Genomic DNA, 25758 nt, shown 5'->3' on the forward strand with positions numbered 1-25758 from the left:
TTCTAATAGCTTCTATTTTGCTATAAAAGGTAATGTTTAATCATTTTTCTCGATACAAATTTTCAAAATCTGGAACTAAGTTCAGAAAACCAACAGAACTATAAGGATCAATCATATATTATAAATCCATATGGAAAGTGGAGTTGCAGATAGATAGGATAGTGAAGAAGGCGTTTGGTATGCTTTCCTTGATTGGTCAGAGTATTGAGTACAGGAGATCATGTTGCGGCTGTACAGGACATTGGTTAGGGCATTGTTGGAATATTGTGTGCAATTTTGGTCTCCTTCCTATTGGAAAGATGTTGCAAAACTTGAAAGGGTTCAGAAAAGATTTACAAAAGATGTTGCCAGGGATGGAGGATTTGAGCTATAGGGAGAGGCTGAATAGACTGGGGCTGTTTTCTCTGGAGCATCGGAGGCTGAGGGGTGACCTTATAGAGGTTGACAAAATCACGAGGATAAGATAAATAGACAAAGTCTTTTCCCTGGGGTCGGGGAGTCCAGAACTAGAGGGCATAGGTTTAGGGTGAGAGGGCAAAGATATAAAAGAGACCCAAGGGGCAACTTTTTCACACAGAGGGTGGTACGTGTATGGAATGAACTGCCAGAGGATGTGGTGGAGGCTGGTACAATTGCAACATTTAAAAGGCATCTGGATGGGTTTATGAATAGGAAGGGTTTGGAGGGATATGGGACAGGTGCTGGCAGGTGGGATTAGATTGGTTTGGGATATTTGGTAGGCATGGATGAGTTGGACCAAAGGTTCTGTTTCTGTGCTGTACATCTCTATGACTCTTTGGAACATTTTAAATGTCCATTTGATATTAAACTGTAACTCTTTTAATTATAATCTCTTCTGCTTTTTTCCCAATTCTCCCTTCCCTCTTGCATTATCTTTTCTTGCCCCTTCACACCTGACTCTTCTCCAACCTACAGTCGGCCTGACACCAGCTTTATCTGGTTTATGAACCCTCTAAAGTCCATCAGATATTTCATCTGGCACAACTACCGTTGGTTGATTTTGAAGATCCTCGCAATTGTGCTCCTCCTCCTTCTGCTTGGGCTCTTCCTTTATTCAATGCCTGGTTACCTGGTCAAGAAGATTCTTGGAGCTTAATGGCCTAGAAATGGTAGCCATGTTTTCTCATATTTCATGTATCCTGTGCATTCTTTTACCTCCAATGTTTCCAACAAGGATTTCCTGCTGAGTTATTGCAGTCAGTTTTGTTAATTGATGTATTTGATAGCTTTAAATCTAATGAACTGCATAACAAAACACAGGGATACATATTCCAATCATTTGAATAATTATTTCTATTAAGCTAGTAAAATCAGATTACACTAATACCAAAAATGTGACTTTGTACGGATAAACATTATATTAAAAGCAAGAAAACTAAATATTTGAAAATGCACTCAATGGCTTGGATTTTGCAGTAAGCAGGGGACAGATGGCACCAATAATTGCTCTTGTTATTCCCACATCCTTTATCTGGGCTTTATGTGAAAACTGATGAATTCAAAAGCCATTGTAGTTCATTATCTTCTGGAGGGCGCCTAAAAGCTATGTAAACAGGTCAAATAATAGAATGTCTCCTTAACTAATCCTTGAAAAAGTAGTAAAAATCTGAACCAAGGAATGTAAATTGTAGCAGTTAATATTGAATCAAGTACAGAATGCACAAATAAAAGAATTAAAATGGTGTTAAGAATTGAGATAAAGTTATAGAGAGCATAAAATATTTATTTTAAAATATTTTTCAGTAGTTAACATTCAAAGAAGTAAGATATCATACATACAAGTGTGTATCACACCTGTGATATACTTACACTTCAGTAACAAGACCAAGTATTTTCCGGTGAATTTAGTTGGTATCTACCACACATGTAGTATATAGCAATGTATTACCCTTCCATCTATTTCAATGCCAATATATCGATGAAATAACAATGTAGTGAAGCTTCTGGAGAAGTGAAATAATTAAGCCAACAACTTCCTGATTTAGCTTCTTACGTGTCACTGGGAGTCATGTACTAACTTAATCTGTAGTATCTGTGAATGCTATTTTCTTCATCTTTATTATAAAATCCTGGATATTGTCTTTCACATTAAATCAGTTAAATTTAATTGTAAACATTCATGTATTAGATATCAACTATGATATTATTTTGGAACCAAAAGATGCCCTCACATTGATAAATGGCAGCAGACAGTTTTTAAAGATATTAAATCTTGTGTTATAAATTACAGATGCTGCTGTGTCCTAGAGTAGCATTGTTCCCATATTGTGGCTAATACATATATTTATTTCAAGTACTAATACTTTTTAGCATTATTCTGCAGCTATTTTCTGCTCTTTTTCAGTTTATTTTCTCTCTCGCTTATTACATTTACTGCAAGTGTTTATGTTTCAAATGTTAACAGGAACCTTATAGTTAATAAGCAATGCCTACAGTAAGCAATATAGTAGTTACTTCTAGTTAGCCTGATTGCAAAGAAAGATGTTACAAGCTCCAACACTAAGAATGAAAGCTGGGCTATTATTGCAGGTTTAACGTTCACCTTTTTCATCTGACATGATACTTTACCATTTATAATTTGAAACCTTAAATTAGCACTGATTTTGTTTTAATCCCTTGCAGTACTTTGATTCACACCAGAAAATTGGCATTTTTGATTGTGACAACAGTTCAATTCCTGTTGTAATATCTAGATTGCTAATGAAGTAGTCTTTATAGTTTAAAACTGTCTACCACTGTGGCTGAACACCTACTCCATGGATGGGAAAGGCAGCAGTCTTTGGGAGATTGTATGAGGTCCATATGAGCAAGAAACATTGCAAGCAGGATCACTTAGGTGAATGAGATGTGAAATTTTGATTTCTCGATGGCAAACTTAGAATCCAATATGCTGCAAACACAGTATATTTAAGTTCACATCATCCTGTGATAGGTTCATAATTGTAATAGAGGTAAAAACAATGACTGCAGATGCTGGAAACCAGATTCTGGATCAGTGGTGCTGGAAGAGCACAGCAGTTCAGGCAGCATCCGAGGAGCAGCGAAATCGACGTTTCGGGCAAAAGCCCTTCATCAGGAATAAAGGCAGTGAGCCGGAAACGTGGAGAGATAAGCTAGAGGAGGGTGGGGGTGGGGAGAAAGTAGCATAGAATACAATGGGTGAGTGGGGGTGGGGATGAAGGTGATAGGTCAGGGAGGAGAGGGTGGAGTGGATAGGTGGAAAAGGAGCTAGGCAGGTCGCACAAGTCCGGACAAGTCATGGGGACAGTGCTGAGCTGGACGTTTGGAACTAGGGTGAGGTGGGGGAAGGGGAAATGAGGAAACTGTTGAAGTCCACATTGATGCACTGAAGTTGAAGTGTTCCGAGGCGGAAGATGAGGCGTGCTTCCTCCAGGCGTCTGGTGGTGAGGGAGCGGCAGTGAAGGAGGCCCAGGACCTCCATGTCCTCGGCAGAGTGGGAGGGGGAGTTGAAATGTTGGGCCACAGGGCAGTGTGGTTGATTGGTGCAGTTGTCCCAGAGATGTTCCCTAAAACGCTCTACTAGGAGGCGCCCAGTCTCCCCAATGTAGAGGAGACCGCATCGGGAGCAATGGATACAATAAATGATATTAGTGGATGTGCAGTTAAAACTTTGATGGATGTGGAAGGCTCCTTTAGGGCCTTGGATAGAGGTGAGGGAGGAGGTGTGGGCACAGGTTTTACAGTTCCTGCGGTGGCAGGGGAAGTGCCAGGATGGGAGGGTTGGTTGTAGGGGGGGCGTGGACCTGACCAGATAGTCACGGAGGGAACGGTCTTTGCAGAAGCTGGAAAGGGGTGGGGAGGGAAATATATCCCTGGTGGTGGGGTCTTTTTGAAGGTGGAGGAAATGTTGGCGGATGATTTGGTTTATGCGAAGGTTTGTAGGGTGGAAGGTGAGAGGGCACGCTGTCCTTGTTATGGTTGGAGGGGTGGGGTCTGAGGGCGGAGGTGCGGGATGTGGACAAGATGCGTTGGAGGGCATCTTTAACCATGTGGGAAGGGAAATTGCGGTCTCTAAAGAAGGAGGCCATCTGCTATGTTCTATGGTGGAACTGGTCCTCCTGGGAGCAGATACGGCGGAGGCGGAGGAATTGGGAATACGGGATGGTATTTTTGCAAGAGGTAGGATGGGAAGAGGTGTAATCCAGGTAGCTGTGGGAGCCGGTGGGTTTGTAAATAAATGTCAGTGTCAAGTCGGTCATCATTAGTGGAGATGGAGAGGTCCAGGAAGGGGAGGGAAGTGTCAGAGATGGTCCAGGTAAATTTAAGGTCAGGGTGGAATGTGTTGGTGAAGTTGATGAATTGCTCAACCTCCTCGCGGGAGCATGAGGTGGCGCCAATGCAGTCATCAATGTAGCGGAGGAAGAGGTGGGGAGTGGTGCCGGTGTAATTATGGAAGATAAACTGTTCTACGTAGCCAACAAAGAGACAGGCATAGCTGGGGCCCATACGTGTGCCCATGGCTACCCCTTTGGTCTGGAGGAAGTGGGAGGATTCAAAGGAGAAATTGTTAAGGGTGAGGACCAGTTCGGCCAAACGAATGAGAGTGTCGGAGAAGGGTACTGTTGGGGACAGCGGGAGAGGAAGAAACGGAGGGCTTGGAGGCCCTGGTCATGGCGAATGGAGGTGTAGAGGGATTGGATATCAATGGTGAAGATGAGGCGTTGGGGTCCAGGGAAACGGAAATCTTGGAGGAGGTGGAGGGCGTGGGTGGTGTCTCGAACATATGTTGGGAGTTCCTGGACTAGGGGGGGAATAGGACAATGTCGAGGTAGGTAGAGATGAGTTCCGTGCGGCAGGAGCATGCTGAGACAATGGGTCGGCCAGGGTGGTCAGACTTGTGGATCTTGGGAAGGAGATAGAACCGGGCAGTGCAGGGTTCCCGGACTATGAGGTTGGAAGCTGTGGGTGGGAGATCTCCTGAGGTGATGAGGTTCTGTCTGGTCTGGGAGATGATGGTTTGGTGATGGGGGGTGGGGTCATGGTCAAGGGCGCAGTAGGAAGTGGTGTCCTCGAGTTGGCGTTTGGCTTCAGTGGTGTAGAGGTCAGTGCGCCAGACTACCACTGCGCCCCCTTTATCTGCTGGCTTGATGGTGAGGTTGGGATTGGAGGGCTGTGCGTTGTGAGGGTGAGAGGTTGGAGTGGAGGAGGGGGGTAGACAGGTTAAGGCGGTTAATGTTCCGGCGGCAGTTGGAAATGAAGAGGTTGAGAGCAGGTAGTGGCCAGCGCGGAGTGTCCAGGTGGATGCAGTGTGTTGGAGGTGGGCGGGAATCCTGATTGTGAAAGTAAGCTCGGAGGCGGAGGCGACAGAAGAATTGTTCGACGTCACAGCATGTATTAAATTCATTGATCTGTGGACGGAGGGGGATGAAGGTGAGTCCTTTGCTGAGGACTGATCGTTCGTCGTTTGTGAGAGGGAGGTCTAGAGGATGGTGAAAACTCGGCAGAGCTGGGAGCTGGGATCTGGTGTGGGTGTGGAGCTGGGAGTGGGGTCGGAGCCAGTAACTGGAGTGGGTGTGATGGTGGGGGGAATGGGGTGAAGTAATGAGCAGGGGTGGTGTTCCCCTCGGGGCTCTGGGGCATGGGGATAGTGACAGTGGGGTCTGTGGGGGGGCGTGTCAGCAGAATGCAGGTGAGTGGCTCTGGTGAGGGCGGAAGTGGTGGTGACCACGGCAGTAGGGATGGCGGAAGTCATTGAGCGTGTGGCATCAGCGATGATGTGAGGGGCGGACGTGATGTCACTTGTGATGCATGAGGAATTGTGAGGGACGGATTGTAATACCTGTGTGTATTATGAATACTCAGTAATGTAAAAAGTTTTTAAACTATGTCCTACATTCAAGATAAAGTCAGTCAGGCATGAGAATCTCCTGATAGCCAGTACTCTTTGGAACCTTGCAATTTATTTACCATAATAGTTAGCCAGGAAATGCTAAAGGAATTATAACTTATTGTAACTCACGGCTAACTACAAAACAAACTCTCCAACCCAGGGAGAACTTAATTCTCCCACAACACCTGACTTTCTTCTCTGATCCCCATCCGAGCAGTGCAAGTTAACGTGTTCCAGGAGAAACTGATGTTGTGGGACAGTCACTTTTAACTTTACCATCTGAGGTTGAATCCAGGGATGAAAGTTTTTACTTCCTGTAGGGTGCAATTTCAGCTATGTTCCCAGTGAATCAGAATCCATAAATTGAAACATCCTTGAATCAGGAAGGAATTGGCACCAACTTCACAGCTCTTTCTTTCATAAGATATTGCTGTCATGGAAGTTGAAAATATGATCATACTGGTCTAGTGGAGTGTGTTCGTCAGAGGCTGGGATAAGGGAGCTATATTAAGTGTGGTAAAGAGCTAAATATTCAATGGTTTAAAGAAAGGTACTAAATTATAATTAATAGTGAATCAAAATCGTGATGCTAGTGAATATAGGAAGAAAACACAAAAAAAAATCACTAACCTGATCTAAAGACTCTCCATTTTAATTCCTTTTATTGCACATCTTTCCAATTTAGAGGACTGTACTGACTTCAAAATCAAACTCATGGCATACACCGGATACTTTTGATTGCAAGATTGAAATTGTATGAATAATTTATATGCGTCGAGACTGTGTTGTTGGAAAGCACAGCAGGTCAGGCAGCCCTGCTCCTTAGATGCTGCCTGACCTGCTGTGCTTTCCCAGTAACACACTCTCAACTCTGATCTCCTGAATAATTTATATGTTTTTACTTTGCTATTTTCTGAAATAATGGTAATTCTTGCATTTACTAACAACTTCTGGAGATGAAGGGAAACTAATTTTCTCCTCCTGGAAAATAGTATCATTCACAAAGTGCCTACCAACAAATATTTTTGAATAATCATTCATCGCTAACCGTTGTTTTTTCTTTCCCTCCCACTCTCTATTGCTGCCTTGGACAGTCGGCCAGACACCTCTTTTATCTGGTTCCTCAATCCACTCAAATCCATCAAATACCTCATCTGCAACAGATATAAGTGGCTTATTGTGAAGATTGTGCTGGCTTTGTTACTGCTGATTATGATAGGCCTTTTCCTTTACAGCATGCCTGGTTATATGGTAAAGAAATTACTTGGTGCATGAATCATCATCATCATCTATTCAATGCAACTAACAGCTAATATTTTTAGTAAAACATTGTTTTGTGTGTCTGAATTAATATAGAGAAAGGAGGTGGGAACATGACAGTGGCTGGGGAATCATTTTGAAAACTTCTGTGTTACAACAATGCATTATTTTGCATCATTATTTTGGCGTGCAGTGTGCAGTTCTCCAGAATTACTGTTTGAACTGTCATTAAGTCATTTTTTTTTGCTCTCATTATCACACAAACTTTGTTTGAACCGTTTTAAGTTTTGGAATTTATAACAAGAGAATTTATAACTCTTATTTGTGTTGTGGAATTTTCCTACTGTTTTTTCATTCATATTAAAAGTAACTTGTTGTCCAACTACCAATTTATCTTGGTGTCTGAATCCAATGCATGTTGCCTAGCTTCTGCTTTGAAGAAATTGTAAGTGTTATTTATTTTAATCACAGTGGCCTCGATAATCTTCAGCATTACCCCATCAAATAAGAGAAAAAAAAGTTCAATACTGTAATGTGATTTTATGAATTATGCACTTGTCAAAAATTAGTTCAGAATATTTATCTTGGGGGTGGAAAACATCTGATGTCAACAAAGGACTAACATCATCAATGTCGTGATTATAACTATCATGTAGCTACAGGATTCGTCTAAGCATTAGGTGCATAAAATGATAAGAACAATATGACTCAATGCATTATTTTAATTTTTATAACCCAAAAGTTCTAAAAGAAGCATACCATGAAACAACCATCTAGATTAAGCATTCATGAAGATTGCTTGATTGTGGCTTTATGGCAACACACACAGGGTGACCTGTTGAGAACAATTTCAAGAACAGCCCAATGTCAGTAGGAAAAATAATTTGCTCGGAAATTAGCATTTGAAATTAAAATATTATTTGAACAACAAATTCCATGTCATGGTGCAAATGGAGATATTTGAGAGATTTATTGGAGCGTTTTTGAATAGCTGAGAGCATATTTGTCTAAGGCCACACATAACAAATTATCTTTTACCTTTCTGTCAGACCATTGAGTATTAATGTAGTTTTCTATGTTTCAAGACTAATAGATAAAGTAGCACTTTACAAGTCATGATTACACTGTGGAAAATAGCACACAGTATGCCTAGAGAACAATGTTCTGTTTGCTTTGCAATTGGTAATAGACTCTCTTTGTAATACCTTTCTCATTGTGTACATCGATAAAAATATGAAAATACAACTATGTTCACAAAAGCCTGTCATGTTCTATTTTGTGTTACTCTTTGTATGGATTGCTAATGTGTAATTAACTTCTGGTTCTTGATGTGAAAACAATCTAAAGAAATAAACTATTAATTTGAAATAAAGTACTAAAAAAAGTCTATATCAAATTTGGACACTTTTTACTAGAAACACCTCATTAATTGAAAGTCAATGGATTTTAATCAGTGAGGTTTTCCCTTTTCCTCTTCTTCATAGATGCTGCCTCACCCATGATACATGTATTTCAGAAATGCAAAACAATGGGAGGTTTCTCGTGTACCGGTTCATTTAAATAACTAATTACATAATGCTTTATAAAAACAGTTTGTGTTACATGAAATCGTCCAAAGGAAAATTATTTTGTGGATAACTAGAGGCTACACCACGAAGGCATTGGGCCTTGACTGGGCATGGCAAGTTGGTGTATGGTAGAACAATCCAACCTATAGTCATTGATGGGTTGCAAAATGCCTCCTGGGAAGTGTTGACAGACATGTCCAAAATTTAACTCCATTTGTACATCTGCTGGAGGCAGCTAATTCTAGTTTTGAACTTAACTTCATGATTCTGGAAGTTTGCAAAGAGCTGTATTTTTAATGCTATACATTCATTTGTGTTAAGAAGATGAAGGTATCTGGCATTGCAAACATGATTTCCAAAGCACAGGGAATCCTCATAGGTCCACTATTAGCTTGTTGCCTTGTAATCACAATCCACAATCATTATCCAGTAATAAAAGAAATCCACATTAAATGCACTTTCGTCTTCTAATTCCATCACAATCTGACAGAAGCACTGGATTGCATAATCATCTGACATGGGGCGGCACAGTGGCAGTGGTTAGCACTGCTGCCTCACAGGGCCATGGACCCGAGTTCAATTCTCGCCTCGGGCAACTGTCTGTGTGGTGTTTGCAGATTCTCCCCGTGACTGCGTGGGTTTCCTCTGGGTGCTCCGGTTTCCTCCCACAGTCCAAAGATGTGCAGGTTAGGTGAGTTGGTCATGCTAAATTGCCCGCAATGTTAGGTGCATTAGTCAGGGGTGAATGTAGGGGAATGGGTCTGAGTGGATTGCCCTTCGGAGGGACGATGTGGACTTGTTGGGCCGAAGGGCCTGTTTCCACACTGTGTGGAACCTAATCTTATCTAATCTAATCTAATCATAACTCTCACAGAAATAAAGTGCTACAAGAAATGAACTGGCAACAGCTTCAATGATATGGGGAAATCATACCTGTGCTGCACAATGTTTGACAAACCATTATTTATTTTATATATATAAAATTAATGATTTGATAGAGTCTTAGAGATGTACAGCACAGAAACAGACCTTTTGGTCTAACTCATCCATGCCGACCAGATAGCCTAACCTAATCTGGTCCCATTTGCCAGCACTTGGCCCATATCCCTCGAAACCCTTCCTACTCATGGACCCATCCAGATACCTTTTAAATGCTGTAATTGTACCAGCTTCCACCACTTCCTCTGGCAGCTCATTCCCTACATGTACCACCCTCTGCGTGAAAAAGTCTCTTTTACATCTTTCCTCTCTCACCCTAAACCTATGCCCTCTAGTTCTGGATTCCCCCACCCTAGGAAAACGACTTGCCTATTTATCCTAACCATGCCCCTCATGATTTTGTAAACGTCATAAGGTCACCCTCTCAGCCTCCGACACTCCAGGGAAAACAGCACCAGGCTATTCAGCCTCTCCCTATAGCTCAAATCCTCTAACCTTGGCAACGTGTGGGTGTCATGGTGGCACAGTGGTTAGCACTGCTGCGTCACAGCACCAGAGACCCGGATTCAATTCTCGCCTCAGGCAACTGACTGTGTGAAGTTTGCACATTCTCCCCGTGTCTGCGTGGGTTTCCTCCGTGTGCTCCAGTTTCCTCCCACAGTCCAAAAATGTGCAGCTTAGGTAAATTGGCCATGTTAAATTGCCCGTAATGTTAGGTGAAGGGATAAATGTAAGGGAATGGGTTTGGGTGGGTTGTGCTTCGGCGGGTTGGTGTGGACTTCCGAAGGGCCTGTTTCCACACTGTAAGTAATCTAAAATCTAAACATCCTTGTAAATCTTCAAGTTTCACAACATCTTTCCGATAGGAAGGAGACCAGAATTGCACACAATATCCCAACAGTGGCCTAACCAATATCCTGTACAGCTGCAACATGACCACGCAACTCATACACTCAAATGCTCTGACCAATAAAGGAAAGCATACCAAACACCTTCTTCACTATCCTATCTACCTGTGACTCTACTTTCAAGGAACTATGAAGTATTAGAATTGATAAATGAAGTGCAACTCATGTTGTCCTGAGAAATATTATCTAATTTGGAGTGCAATCAAAAGCATTCCACAAAAAGCTCTCAAAGTACACCACAAATTTTATATCAATAATTCCTTTTCAGAAGTTTTAATCATGTAAACTGAAAGTTCTTCAAAGTTGGTGTTTTACTTTTGTTCAATGTTAAACTGCATCAGTTGTGTTGGTGGAATTTCAAGTTCATTGTTTACCTAAGAGAGACAAGACATCATTTTCAGATTAAGTTAAATTCTCTCCACAGTCTATTCTGAATAACAATTAGCATCTTTTCATAATGAGCATATCATTGCAATTAGATCATCATTTAAATACCTAATAGAGACAATTAGAGGCAATTCAAGCAAAACAATATTCCTCAGTACATTAACAAAAGTCAAATCAAAATAGCTGTTCCTGCTTAGCATTAGTGAGCAGAAGAGAAAACTACATGAATATAACACAGGAATTCATCCCAAAAACTACAACATAACAAAAGCAACTAAAACTGAAAATTGACATTCTAAAGGACAAAAGGTGGTCCTACTATATTGGACTTGTATTGTTTTAGTATGTAACTAAACCAGGGCACGTGGATTATCTTGGAGATTTATTTTCTTTGCATTTCAAAGGGTCTTTCATGTACACATCGGGTATTAGAAATTTCTTTGTGCTCAAATTCAACTATGAACCCAATGACATAAACATAAACCACAAACACAAAAACGGAGGAGCAGAAGACCCTGGGAAGTTAGCTCCCTTCATTATTAAGATGCTTGTAGGGACAGCACACAACGAATACAAATACGGAACAACCAGACAGCAACAACAATCATAAATCTGAAAACAAAGAGATCTTGTGGGTGGGAGTTTGAATGGTGTCCAACAGCAACCTTCAGCTTTAATAAGCAGCCAGGAGTTGTGTTTGAAATTTTTGATTTGAAATTTTACTCTTCTCCTTTGTGGCAGCCTCCAGCAATCCTTAGAGCACTCCTGTTTGGTTGTTGTTAGCTGAAGAAGCTAATTGAGGAATGTACTGTGCACATAGTGTGCACAGTACATTCCTGAAGAAGGGCTTATGCCCAAAACGTCGATTCGCCTGCTCCTTGGATACTGCCTGACCTGCTGTGCTTTTCCAGCAACACAGTTTTCAGCTGTGCACATAGTGTGGTCAGGCAAAATCCAGTGTTGAAAATCTGCCTAAAGTAGGCTTGTTCCTAAATTGTACCATTCCCAATTACACATCAGCATTTGTTGGTCACTGCAGGATTGTACTTGCCCATCTTGCATCTCACTCCTCCCTTCATGTACTGCATAAAATCAAGATACTGTTCTCTGAATGTTGGAAGAACCTTCAATCTCTGTACCATGGTTCCCTGTTATAGCCCACCAGCAGACACAATGCAGCAAGAAATCCCAGGCCATTTGTGGTGGTGAGGACGTGGAAGTAAAAAATTTAATATGTCACTGGGTCAGTGGCCAGCCTCCTTGTGTCTTTACCGGGGCAGGTTACAAGTCTTATAACTGCAAATGTGTTGCTGGTCAAAGCACAGCAGGCCAGGCAGCATCTCAGGAATAGAGAATTCGACGTTTCGAGCATAAGCCCTTCAGATTTCTCCAGTTTCCTCATTTCCCCTCCCCCCACCTTGTCTCAGTCGGTTCCCTCAACTCAGCACCGCCCTCCTAACCTGCAATCCTCTTCCTGACCTCTCCGCCCCCACCCCACTCCGGCCTATCACCCTCACCTTGACCTCCTTCCACCTATCCCACCTCCATCGCCCCTCCCCCTAGTCCCTCCTCCCTACCTTTTATCTTAGCCTGCTTGGCTCTCTCTCTCTTATTCCTGATGAAGGGCTTATGCTCGAAACGTCGAATTCTCTATTCCTGAGATGCTGCCTGGCCTGCTGTGCTTTGACCAGCAACACATTTGCAGCTGTGATCTCCAGCATCTGCAGACCTCATTTTTTACTACAAGTCTTATAAGTCAACTCTATGACAGAGATGGAAAGGAAGCAAAACCAATACTCTGGATCCTACCATCTCATGAAAACAAATAAACCATTGCTTTAACTAAGGGAATTTCAATGCAGGAAATAACTATGTTGCCATTAACAGTTATTATGGGAAATAGAGAGTCTAAAAGTTTTAACTGATCATTAATGGAGCTCACTATTAGGTGACTAGATAAACAAGTCCAGCCCTTTTCTCATTCACCACTTAAAACACACTAAATTGAATGAGTTAGTCGTGTAATAAGCTCACTAAAACATATAGTCTGAGTCATAGAAATGAACAGCATGGAAACAGACCCTTCACTCCAACTCACCCATGCCGACCAGATATCCTGACCTAATCTAGTCCCACTTGCCCGCATTTTGTCCATATCCTTCTAAATCCTTCCTATTCATATCCCAATCCAGATGCCTTTTAAATATTGTAATTGTACCAGCCTCCACCACTTCGTCTGGCAGCTCATTCCAAACACACACCATCCTCTGCATGAAAACGTTTCCCCTTAGGTTCCTTTTAAACCTTTCCCCTCACCCTGAACCTATGTTCTCTAGTTCTGGACACTCCCACCCCAGAGAAAAGACCTTGTCTATTTATCCTATCCATGCCCCTCATGATTTTATAAACCTTCAGAAGCTCATCCCTTAGCCTACGACACTCCAAAGAAAACAGCCCCAGCCTCTCCTTATAGCTCAAATCCTCCAACCCTGGTAACATCCTTGCAAATCTTTTCTGAACCCTTTCAAGTTTCACAACATCATTCGGATAGGAGGGAGACCAGAATTACAGACAATATTCCAAAAGTGGTCTAACCAATGACCTGTACAGACAGAACATGACCTGTGTTATGTAAAACAAAATATGAGGTTCATTTTCCCACTGGGGAAAGGGGTTGGTTTAAATTAAGCAAGTCACAATTTAATGTGGATGAATACAATTTAAAATGAAAGTTGTGCTTCCCCAACTGACAATATTGCCTTCTGTCATTACTCACCAGTATGACATTCTCCCATGGGCTAGTTTGGCTAAATGACCTGCTTCTGCACTGTGTATTTTATGTCCTATTTTTTAAACCAAACATGGTTGTTTAGGTGTCAAAGGAAATGGAATAAAAGTTGATAGTTGAGGTACAGATTGACAATGATCTAACTGAACGGCACAGCAGGCTACAAGGGCTGACTAGGTAAAAACAATGACTGCAGATGCTGGAAACCAGATTTTGGATTAGTGGTGCTGGAAGAGCACAGCAGTTCAGGCAGCATCCAAGGAGCAGCAAAATCAACATTTCGGGAAAAAGCCTTTCATCAAAGCCTACTCCTTTTCTAATGTTAATGATGATGAAAGCACAACTTCCCTCAGATGTCCCTTCTTCTCAATGACTAGTACATATTATTATTGATCAGAATCTGTATTATGGCTTTAAGATCATACCTAATTATTGACAAAAAAAAAGTCATCAGCTTATAGCAGGGGGATTACAGGTGAACGTGGTTGATGGTTGTTATTCCTGGTTGTTGAATTCTCAAAATGAATTGGGTCCTTGCAATATCACCATTCACTGTAATTCCAAAATGCAAACAGTTCTTGCTTGCAGTTTAAGATAAAAACAATTTTATCTTTCAGTATCTTGGAATACAACAGAATCTGTTTTTCCTTTTATAATGTTGTTCCTTTATGATTTTAAGAAAAAAATTGAAAATACAAAAGCACAGAATAAAACTCTTAGCTACTTTACAGACATCAAGAGTTTGGAACCAGGATGCCAGAGAAAACTAATGAAACAGAAGTGAAAGGTGCCAGTAGAGCAACAAACATTTTCTAACTGTCCACTTTGAACTTTTTTTGCACTAAAAATGAATATAGTACCTCTCTAAATTATAACTTGTTACCAATTACATTAACATCAGGATGGCTTCAAACTGGGAGAAAATCAGAAACTTTCTGATTCTTTTACAAGTAACAATGTTGGATGTGTTCATTATGTGGTCATCAGACTCAGGTTTTGTGCCACCAAATCAGATAGCCTGCTGAAGGGTTTTACATAAATATTTGCAGCTGAGTGGAAACACCAGAGGGCATGTATCATCCCTAGACTGTAAGTTAAATTAAGAGAGTCATTTCATTACTTTGAAAAAGATTGAAAGTGAAGAACAGAAAGAAGTGTGTATCACTCACCCTAGAATGCATGTACTGCTGAAGTAACAACCTGAACTCTGAATTCTGCTGAGCAAGGCCATACCTATCAGCATGTAGGTTTGCTCTTTTGACCAAGACACTGCTGCAAAAGAGATGTTAAATTCTATTAATTAAATAATAATAGTAGCATACTTTTAAATAAATGCATCAAACTAATCTTGAATGAAAATCATTAAGAATTATCAGCACTTTATATATCAAACTTGGTACAGTGCAACACTGGGAGAGAGATGGCCAAACATTTGGTCAAAGATATAGGAATGTTTTAGAAGAGGGAAGAGAGGCAGAAAGCTTTAGGGAAGGAACTCCATAACTTAGAGTCTCAACAGCTGAACTTGTGACTGCTAATTAATGCTCATGAGGCTTGAACTGCAAAGACATGGATACTTTTCAAGGGTCGGCATAGATTACACATATTGAGAGTGGCAAGGGAATGGAGGGAGTTGAAAGCAAGAATGACAATTTTAAAACCAAGGCACTACTTAAATACAAAACAGATCAGTCAACCAGGATACATGAGACCAACAAGCCACCAAAAGACATGACCAACTCTCACTGGTTTCCATTCACATAAATCAAGAGGGACACCAGTTCAATTGGGACAATACATCCATCCTGAGACAAGCTAAACAAAGACATGCATGGGAATTTCTGGAGGCCTGGCATTCAAAACGGAACTCCATTAACAAACATATTGGTTTGGACCCCATTTACCAATCTTTCAAACAGAACCAGAAGTGATATCATCCACCACAGACCGACACATAACTAGCAAGCGAGAGAGAACACCAGAACACTAGCTCAGCGAGCAACCTTACAACCTGATAAAAGTCAGTCATGTGGAAACTAACCCTCACACACATAGAACATAGAAAAATACAGCGCAGTACAGGCCCTTCGGCCCTCGATGTTGCGCCAACCGAAGCCTACCTAACCTACACTAGCCCAATAACCTCCATATGCTTATCCAATGCCCGCTTGAATGACCATAAAGAGGGAGAGTTCACCACTGCTACTGGCAGGGCATTCCTTGAACTCACAACCCGCTGAGTAAAGAATCTACCCCTAACATCTGTCCTATACCAACCTCCCCTTAATTTAAAGCTGTGTCCCCTAGTAACACCTGACTCCATACGCAGAAAAAGGTTCTCACTATCAACCCTATCTAAACCCCTAATCATCTTGTACACCTCTATCAAATCTCCCCTAAACCTTCTTTTCTCCAATGAGAACAGCCCCAAGTGCCTCAGCCTTTCCTCATACGATCTTCCTACCATGCGAGGCAACATCCTGGTAAACCTCCTCTGCACCCGTTCCAGTGCCTCCACATCCTTCCTATAGTATGGCGACCAAAACTGCACACAATACTCCAGATAAGGTCGCACCAGAGTCTTATACAACTGCAACATGACCTCAGGACTCTGGAACTCAATTCCTCTACCAATAAAGCCCAGTACGCCATATGCCTTCTTCACAGCACTATTTACCTGGGTGGCAACTTTCAGAGATCTGTGTACATGGACACCAAGATCCCTCTGCCCATCCACACTACCAAGTAGCCTACCATTAGCCCAGTAATCCATCTTCTTGTTACTCTTACCAAACTGAATGACTTCACACTTAGCTACATTGAACTCCATTTGCCACCTTTCTGCCCAGCTCTGCAACTTATCTATATCCTGCTGTAACCTGCCACATCCTTCTTTGCTGTCCACCACTCTACCGACTTTCGTATCATCCGCAAACTTGCTCACCCAGCTTTCAAGCCCCTCCTCCAGGTCATTTATAAAAATGACAAACAGCAATGGTCCCAAAACAGATCCTTGTGGAACACCGCTAGTAACTGTACTCCAAGATGAACCTTTACCATCAACTACTACCCTCTGTCTCCTTCCAGCCAGCCAATTCCTAATCCAAACCTCTAATGCACCCTCAATGCCATACCTCCGTAATCTTTGCATTAGCCTACCATGGGGTACCTTATCGAACGCCTTGCTAAAATCCATATACACCACATCTACTGCTTTACCCTCGTCCACTTCCTTGGTCACCTTCTCAAAGAACTCAATAAGGTTTGTGAGGCACGACCTGCCCTTCACAAAACCATGCTGACTATCCTTGATCACATAATTCCTATCCAGATGCTCATAAATCCTATCCCTTACAATTCTCTCTAAGACTTTGCCCACAACAGAAGTGAGACTCACTGGCCTATAGTTACTAGGGCTGTCCCTACTCCCCTTCTTGAACAAGGAGACCACATTTGCTATCCTCCAGTCTTCTGGCACTATTCCTGTAGACAACGACAACATAAAAATCAAGGCCAATGGCTCTGCTATCTCCTCCCTAGCTTCCCAGAGGATCCTAGGATAAATGCCATCAGGCCCAGGGGACTTATCTATTTTCACCCTTTCCAGTATTCCCCGGACCTCTTCCCTACATTCCTCAAAGCCATCCACATGTTTTCCCACATTTTGGCCAAGTGGCAATTTCAGGGAGTTTCACCAAGATTTTCCTTCTGTGAGGTGTAGCATACATTCTTGGGCATTCTTTCACTGCTCACCTTTTTAATTATGTATCGGGTCTCCATGGTGCCATTCTCACAATTCTGCAGTCAGCAGAGGAGAAATACTTCTGGCTTTCACTTTGTAGATGCCATCATAAATCCCAGCTGAGCACTATTTCAAACAATGCAAACCAAGACCTGCCCTGAGTGTGTTCCAAACAACATGACAGAGAGGGAAGTTGATACCTTGCTTCACTGACAAAAGTCCTGGAGGTCCGGGTGGACAAGGTAGCACCATCCTCTTACCCCAGGACCAACTTAGGAGATCACAGGACCAGAGGCTGCCAGCTAGGTCTAAAGAAACCACCCAGAACAGTGCAAAGGATTGTCAAGTACTTTATTTACTATGCAAGGCTTTGGAAAGAATTAAGATAGGTTAAGATACCACATTTGACAAGTAGTTTCTTAATATAAGAAAATAAAATGTTTAAATTGAGCAACATTGGTATCATTCATTCACACTTGCAAACTTTCCAAGAACAATGCCACAAGAAGGTTAATAATCCTCTGTGCTCCACAGGATTAGAACTGGTCACATCATCTGCTTGCTATTTCACACCCATTTATTGCACCCACTTCGGACCAAGCTTAATGATCTACCACTCACTGTTGCAAGCAGTATCTTTCTTTAATGGCTCTCACACCTTCACTCCCCCAGAAACTATTAAAGCTTCTTGACCTCTGTGCTTCCAATGCTCTTACTGTCTTGTGATACAGCTTTTCCAGCCGTTTTCATTTCATTCAATCCTTCCCTTTGTCATATTGCAGGGCAAAGCAGCTCACAATAACACTACAAGTGCTAAGATAGGTGGCCAGATGGGTAACATTTGCCTCCTCAAACAATACAAGGAGAAAATCCTTGATTGGCGAGAGAAGACTATGACTACTCATTTGGGGATTTTGAGACCTCCATACGAATTGGAGGAAGGCCAATTTTGATGGCATTAGGCAAGAACTTTCAAAAGCTGATTGGGGGCAGATGTTAGCAGGTAACCGACGGCTAGAAAATGGGAAGCTTCAAAAATGAGACCATGAGAGTCCAGAGACAGTATATTCCCTTTATGGTGAAAGGAAAGGCTGGTAGGTGTAAGGAATGCTGGATGACTAAAGAAAGTGAGGACTTAGTTATGAAAGAGAAGAAAGCATATATCAGGTATAGACAGGATAGATCGAGTGAATCCTTAGAAGAGTATAAAGAATGTAGGAGTATACTTAAGAGGAAAATCAGGAGGGCAAAACGGGGACATGAGATAGCTTTGGCAAATAGAATCAAGGAGAATTCAAAGGGCTTTTATAAATATATTAAGGACAAAAGGGTAACTAGGAAGAGAATAGGGCCCCTCAAAGATCAGCAAGGCGGCCTTTGTGTGGAGCCACAGAAAATGGAGGAGATACTAAACGAGTATTTTGCATCAGTATTTACTGTGGAAAAGGATATAGAAGATATAGACTGTGGTGAAATAGATGGTGACATCTTGCAAAATATCCAAATTACAGAGGAGGAAGTGCTGGATGTCTTGAAACGGTTAAAGGTGGATGAATCCCCAGGACCTGATCAGGTGTACCCGAGAACTCTGTGGAACACTAGAGAAGTGATTGCTGGGCCTCTTGCTGAGGTATTTTAATCACCGATAGTCACAGGTAAGGTGCCTGAAGATTGGAGGTTGGCAAACTTGGTGCAGAGGGTGGTACATGTATGGAATGAGCTGCCAGAGGATGTGGTGGAGGCTGGTACAATTGCAACATTTAAGAGACATTTGGATGGGTATATGAATAGGAAGGGTTTGACGGATATGGGCCGGGTGCTGGTAGGTGGGACTAGATTGGGTTGGGATATCTGGTCGGCATGGACGGGTTGGACAGAAGGGTCTATTTCCATGCTGTACATTTCTTTTTTTTTTAAAGATATTTTTATTAGAAATTTAATATTTTGACAGATTTACAAAAATAAACAGAACTTTCAAGCACAAACATTAATATAAAAATAGATCTTAAATATATAATCATCCAAATTCAAAGGAATGATACTAAAGAAGAAAGAAAAACAATGAAACTCAGTTAACTACTAATCTAATCCACAATTATCCAGAGTGTATAGTTGAGTCACTTACATCCTTCAAACAAGAGAAAATGTTCTCTAATACACTCACAACAGTATAATAAAAAGGAAACTATTTCCAAACAATAAGAACAATAAAAACATGTTTGAATGGAGATCCTCCCCCTTGTTCTCAGGGGCCTTACTTCCTTTCTAAAGCTCCACCATATCCTCTCCCAAACAGTGTCCCACCCTTGACCCGGGCGCTCCTTAATAGGATTTAGATATAATACCGAGCTAGAGTTAACAGTGAGCGCCCCACCTCCACCCCTCCCCACCCATACCTGAGTATATCTGATAGCATCAATGCCACGTACAAACACACATAACTATAAAATTACAACTCCAACAAATTACAGTTAAGTATAATAACATAAAATAGCAAGGGAAGACAACCCTGCTCCCAGAAGCAAAAGTAAAGTAGAGTAAAGTATCCACTTCTCCCCACGGAGTGTGGAAGAGGCAAGCCAACATAAATTGTCTCTTACGATTTATTTAAACGAGTCTAAAAGTTCCTTAGCTTCTTCTGGTGATCTAAAATTATACTCGGATCCTTCGTGGTTAAAGCATAACGTCGCTGGGTAGCGTAAGGTGTATTGAATATTTAAGTTCCTTAGACATTTCTTCACCTCATCAAACGCCTTCCTCCTTCATGCCAAAGCCGGGGAGAAGTCCTGAAATAACATAATCTTGGATCCTTCATGAATCATAGCTTTAGGATCCTTTCCGAGATTTCTGGAGGCATCCAGGAGTATCTGCCTCTCCCTATAACTCTGCAGCCGGAACAGGACCGGGCGTGGGCGCTGGTTTGGGCCAGATCCGCGTACTGCGACCCGGTAGGCCCACTCCACCCTTACCCGGTCAGTTTCAGCCCCCAGGTTTAAAAGCTGGGGCAGCCATCGCTCCAGAAATACTGCTAACTGTCCCTTCTCTTCTTGTTCAGGGAGGCCCAGAAGACGGATATTCTTTCTCCGATTTCTATTATCCAGGTCATCCGTGTAGATTTCAAAGGCCCGGACTCTCTGCTCCAGAGCTCGTACCTGTTCTGCAGCTGTTTGTGCTGCAGCCTCGGAGGTCGTGGCCTTTAGCTCCGCCCCCTCCACTCGGCCCTGTGGTTCCTCGAGAGCCTCGCTGTGCTTTTGTAGCTTTTCTTCGAATGCATTCCATCTCTGTCGGGATTCTGTGATGAAATTGACGAGTGTCGTTTCCAGCCTGGCAATCATCTCTTCAAGGCCTGTTTTTACATCAGCTGCAGCCGGAGGAGAGGAGGGTGGGGGAGGGGTCTTTGTTTTCTGAGAGCTGCGGGATCCCTTTGGTTTACTCATTATCCACTTAATATTAAACTGCTTAAATATAATAGTAAGCAGCTAATTAAGGTTAGAAAATTTTTTTTGGGTGGTTTGGTAAGTGTGGTGGGGGTGAGTAACTCACTTTACCCAGGTTTTGGGAAGAGCTCTGTAAACTCAGACTTGCTGAGTCGCCGCCATCTTGGATCTCCCCCATGCTGTACATTTCTAAGACTCTAAAAGTGGATAAATCCCAGGACGTGATCAGGTGCACCCTAGAACTCTTTGGGAAGCTAGGAGAGCGATTGCTGGGCCTCTTGCTGAGATATTTATATCATCAATAGTCACAGGTGAGGTGCTGGAAGACTGGAGGTTGGCTAACGTGGTGCTACTGATTTAAGAAGGGTGGTAAGGACAAGCCAAGGAACTATAGACCAGTGAGCCTGACCTCGGTGGTGGGCAAGTTGTTGGAGGGAATCCTGAGGGACAGGATGTACATGTATTTGGAAAGGCAAGAACTGATTAGGGATAATCAACATGGCTTTGTGCGTGGGAAATCATGTCTCACAAACTTGATTGAGTTTTTTGAAGAAGTAACAAAGGCGATTGATCAGGGCAGAGCAGCAGACGTGATATATTTGGACTTCAGTCAGGCGCTCGACAAGGTTCACCATGGGAGACTGGTTAGCAAGGTTAGAGCTCATGGAATACAGGGGGAATTAGCCATTTGGATACAGAACTGGCTCAAAGGTAGAAGACATGGTAGTGGAGGAGGTTTGTTTTTCAGACTGGAGGCCTGTGACTGGTGGAGTGCCACAAGTGTTAATGCTGGGTCTACTACTTTTCATCATTTATACAAATGATTTGGATATGAGCGTAAGAGGCAACAATTAGTAAGTTTGCAGATGACACCAAAATTGGAGGTGTAGTGGACAGCGAAAAAGGATACCTCAGATTACAATGGGATCTTGATCAGATAGGCCAATGGGCTGAGGAGTGGCAGATGTAGTTTAATTCAGATAAATGCCAGGAGCTGTAATTTGGGAAAGCAAATCTTAGCAGGACTTAGACACTTAATGGTAAGGTCCTAGGGAGTGTTGCTAAACAAAGAGACCTTGGAGTACACATTCATAGCTCCTTGAAAGTAGAGTTGCAGGTACATAAGATAGTGAAGAAGGTGTTTGGTATGCTTTCCTCTATTGGTCAGAGTATTGGTGTACAGGAGTTGGGAGGTAATGTTGCGGCTGTACAGGCCATTGGTTAGGCCAATTTTGGAATATTGTGTGGAATTCTGGTCTCCTTCCTATCAGAAGAATGTTGTGAAACTTGGAAGGGTTCAGAAAAGATTTACAAGGATTGGAGGATTTGAGCTGTATGGAACAGTTGAATAGGCTAGGGCTGTTTTCCCTGGAGTGTTGGACACTGAGGGGTGACCTTATAGAGGTTTATAAAATCATGAGGGGCATGGATAGGGTAAATAGACAAGGTTTTTTCCCTAGAGTGGGGGTGACCAGAACTAGAGGGCATAGGGTGGTGCGTGTGTGGAATGGTTGCCAGACAAAGTGGTGGAGGCTAGTACAATTGCAATATTTTAAAAGGCATTTGGGTATATGAATAGGAAGAGCTTGGAGGGATATGGGCCGGCTGGCAAGTAGGACTAGATTGGGTTGGGATAATTGGTCAGCATGAACGAGTTGGACCGAAGGGCCTGTTTCCATGTTATACATCTTTGTGACTCTATATCCTGGCAACCAAATATGCTTCATTACATTGTGTAGTCCTGGCCCCGCATTACCATGCTGTGAACCAATTTAGAACCGACTTAGGCTTCCCCAACTCACTTACCTTCTGCATGTACCAGTGGCACCACACAGCCCCTCTAGGCATCAGATTCCCCTCTTCTTCTGAGGAAGAAGCTTCAGATTGGAAAGACTGTAGCATTTCATTTGTCTTTAATTTTGATTGAGAACTCAAGATGGAAAACAGCTATTTAAACCACAGAGTGTGGAAGGAAATGCTGCAGTTTTTAGAAGACAAGTTACCAGAACTCATTGAGAGGTGCGGTTATATTGTTGTTTTGCAGTGAGGAGGAGTGATAAGATGTCAGGGCACCAGTTTGCGAACAGTGTAGATTCACTGATTGCTCTGTGCAAATATGACCAGTTTTAGAAACTGGAAGTTATCAGCCTAACGACAGTTCTCTGCGTGGTTCCCTCTAGGTGAACAGATTGAGTGTTCACCATAGAGGAAGAGAAGTCTCTGGACTACTGAAGGTCCAGGTATTGTGTCTCTATCACTACAGAAGAAGTAACTAAAGCTTGATCAGAGCCAGTTTTCTCCTCGCTACAAGCTGCTGCCTCTAGTCAGAAACTCAAAAACTTTACAATTAGCGTACCAATCACCCTGTGCCGCCAATGAAGAAGTGAAAGAATCCAGAAAGGAGATTGGAGACAGAAGGTCTTTGGAAGCAAAAGGAACATCTCATCAGATCCTGTGGACTGGTACTATTGAACAATATGGGTCCAGGGTTTTGTTTCTCCGCACATAACACCAATGTTTATTTGTTTGTGTTTATCTGTGTGCCGCGGGTTTAAATTGGGAGTTTCAACTAATCAAATTATATGGTGATATATCAGACTGCTGTTTACCTTTGACTAGAAGGTACTTATTTGCTATGACGTGGAGGTGCCAGTATTGGATTGGGGTGGACAAAGTCAGAAGTCACACACACACCAGGTCATAGTCAAACAAGTTTATTTGAAAGCACAAGCTTTGAGTACTGCTCCTTGGTCAGGTGAAGTGGAGGAAAGCATACAGGCACAGAATTTATAGGTGCAGAGATCACTGCAAGATACTTCTGTGAAATTAAGAGTGTGAAAAGGTAGTATAAATGGTGTGAGTGGAGTGTCGACAGTCTGAATAACAAGTCTCTGCAGATGATCAAAGGTGTCAAACAGAACATATAGAACATAGAACATTACAGCGCAGTACAGGCCCTTGGGCCTCGATGTCACGCCGACCTGCCATACCAATCTGAAGCCCATCTAACCTACACTATTCCATGTACGTCCATATGTTTGTCCAATGATGACTTAAATGTACTTAAGGTTGGCGAATCTACTACTGTTGCAGGCAAAGCATTTCATAGCCTTACTACTCTCTGAGTAAAAAACTACCTCTGACATCTGTCCTATATCCATCACCTCTCAATTTAAAGCTATGCCCCCTCGTGCTCGCCGTCCCCATACCTGGAAAAAGGCTCTGCCTGTCCACCCTATCTAACCCTCTGATTATCTTATATATCTCTATTAAGTCACCTCTCAACCTTCTTCTCTCCAACGAAAACAGCCTCAAGTCCCTCAGCCTTTCCTCGTAAGACCTTCCCTCCATACCAGGCAACATCCTAGTAAATCTCCTCTGCACCCTTTCCAAAGCTTCCACATTCTTCTTATAACGCGGTGACCAGAACTGTACACAATACTCCAAGTGCGGCCGCACCAGAGTTTTGTACAGCTGTTGCATAACCTCATGATTTTGGAACTCGATCCCTCTCTTAATAAAAGCTAAAACACTGTATGCCTTCTTAACAACCCTGTCAACCTGGGTGGCAACTTTCAAGGATCTGTGAACCTGGACACCGAGATCTCTCTGCTCATCAACACTACCAAGAATCTTACCATTAGCCCAGTATTTTGCATTCCGGTTACTCCGACCAAAATGAATCACCTCACACTTGTCCACATTAAACTCCATTTTCCACCTCTCAGCCCAACTCTGCAGCTTATCTATGTCTCTCTGTAAACTACAACATCCTTCGTCACTATCCACAACTCCACCAACCTTAGTGTCGTCTGCAAATTTACCAGCCCACCCTTCTACGGCCACAGCAATGGATCCAACACTGACCCCTGCAGTACAGGTGATGGTGAGCTTTGTTCTTGAACTGCTGCAGTCTACCTGCTGTAGGTTGACCCACAAAGACACTTAGTAGGGAATTCCAAGATTTTAAATCAGCATTCAAGAGAATGAGTACTGCTTATTATTCTAGTTGCAACCCCCAACATTCATGTTAAATTGTTCATTTTAGCCACGGACAACTGCCATCTGACTTAAGCCTCCCCACATATCCACCGAACTAACCATTAGCATCCCCAGACCCAAGCCTTCTGCATAAGTATTCCTGACAATTTTATTTAATGTCAATCCCCATTGAAACCAGGCTTAAAATGACATCCAAAGAACAACCCCCTGTAGTACCTATGTCATATTGGCTCCAACATTTAGACAAGAGAGTTGACCTCCTCCATTTTTCCATTTGCAACATAGTGGCTCTCCACAGATTCCAAGCCTCACACAGCAATGCCCCCCAATAACCTGCCTAAATCCCAGGACTGAATGTAGCCCACTCCATGGATTAACTTGGGAAGGCAGCTCTGAGTGAGACATACCTGACTGATCTCTGTGCAGCTCACGGATCCTTACTGATAATCCACAGACTGGTTAGATTTCACAGGCAGGACTGACTGTGGTCCAATTTTCAGAATAAGCTTCTTGGAACCTGACCGCACCAAGTTCACAACTGACTGTGGCCAACTCGCTGGACTGAGCTCAGACGATATCCTTGACTGACTGTGGTGGCATCCCAGACTGACTATAGCTCAGCTTGATTGGACTAAAAAGTTCTGCTCATAATCATTCAGACATGGCTACATGCTTGAAGGACCCAGCAGTGTTTATGCCAAGCAAGTTGCTAGCACATACATTAGGTATCACAATGGCATAGTGCAATGTCATGTGCCAACATATCCCTCCCCCTAACCATTCAATGCTAACAACCATGACAAGCCATCTGGCTTTATATCTACACAGAACAGGTAACACAAAACTACTGAGAGA

The 25758-nt window shown here is 42.5% G+C and overlaps 2 protein-coding genes across 5 annotated transcripts in view; one reads left to right on the forward strand and one right to left on the reverse strand.

The window, feature by feature from the left end:
• Positions 1-8450, forward strand: part of otofa (otoferlin a) — a 446338-nt gene extending 437888 nt beyond the window's left edge. For all 4 annotated transcript variants that reach the window (XM_060853972.1, XM_060853981.1, XM_060854001.1 and 1 more), the window contains one exon: positions 6967-8450. In XM_060853972.1, coding sequence (XP_060709955.1) covers positions 6967-7147 — 181 coding nt within the window. In that variant the 3' untranslated portion in view covers positions 7148-8450. The remainder of the gene's footprint in view (positions 1-6966) is intronic.
• Positions 8451-10839: 2389 nt separating this feature from the next.
• The window catches only part of drc1 (dynein regulatory complex subunit 1 homolog (Chlamydomonas)), a 65018-nt gene continuing 50099 nt past the window's right edge, over positions 10840-25758 (reverse strand). Inside the window, exons 16-17 of the mRNA XM_060822021.1 lie at positions 14892-14994; positions 10840-10921 (exon numbers count right to left, since the gene is read on the reverse strand). Of these exons, the coding sequence (XP_060678004.1) occupies positions 10859-10921; positions 14892-14994 (166 nt within the window). The 3' untranslated portion in view covers positions 10840-10858. The remainder of the gene's footprint in view (positions 10922-14891; positions 14995-25758) is intronic.

The sequence above is a fragment of the Hemiscyllium ocellatum genome, chromosome 3 (assembly GCF_020745735.1).
Source record: "Hemiscyllium ocellatum isolate sHemOce1 chromosome 3, sHemOce1.pat.X.cur, whole genome shotgun sequence".
In the NCBI taxonomy this organism is placed as follows: domain Eukaryota; kingdom Metazoa; phylum Chordata; class Chondrichthyes; order Orectolobiformes; family Hemiscylliidae; genus Hemiscyllium; species Hemiscyllium ocellatum.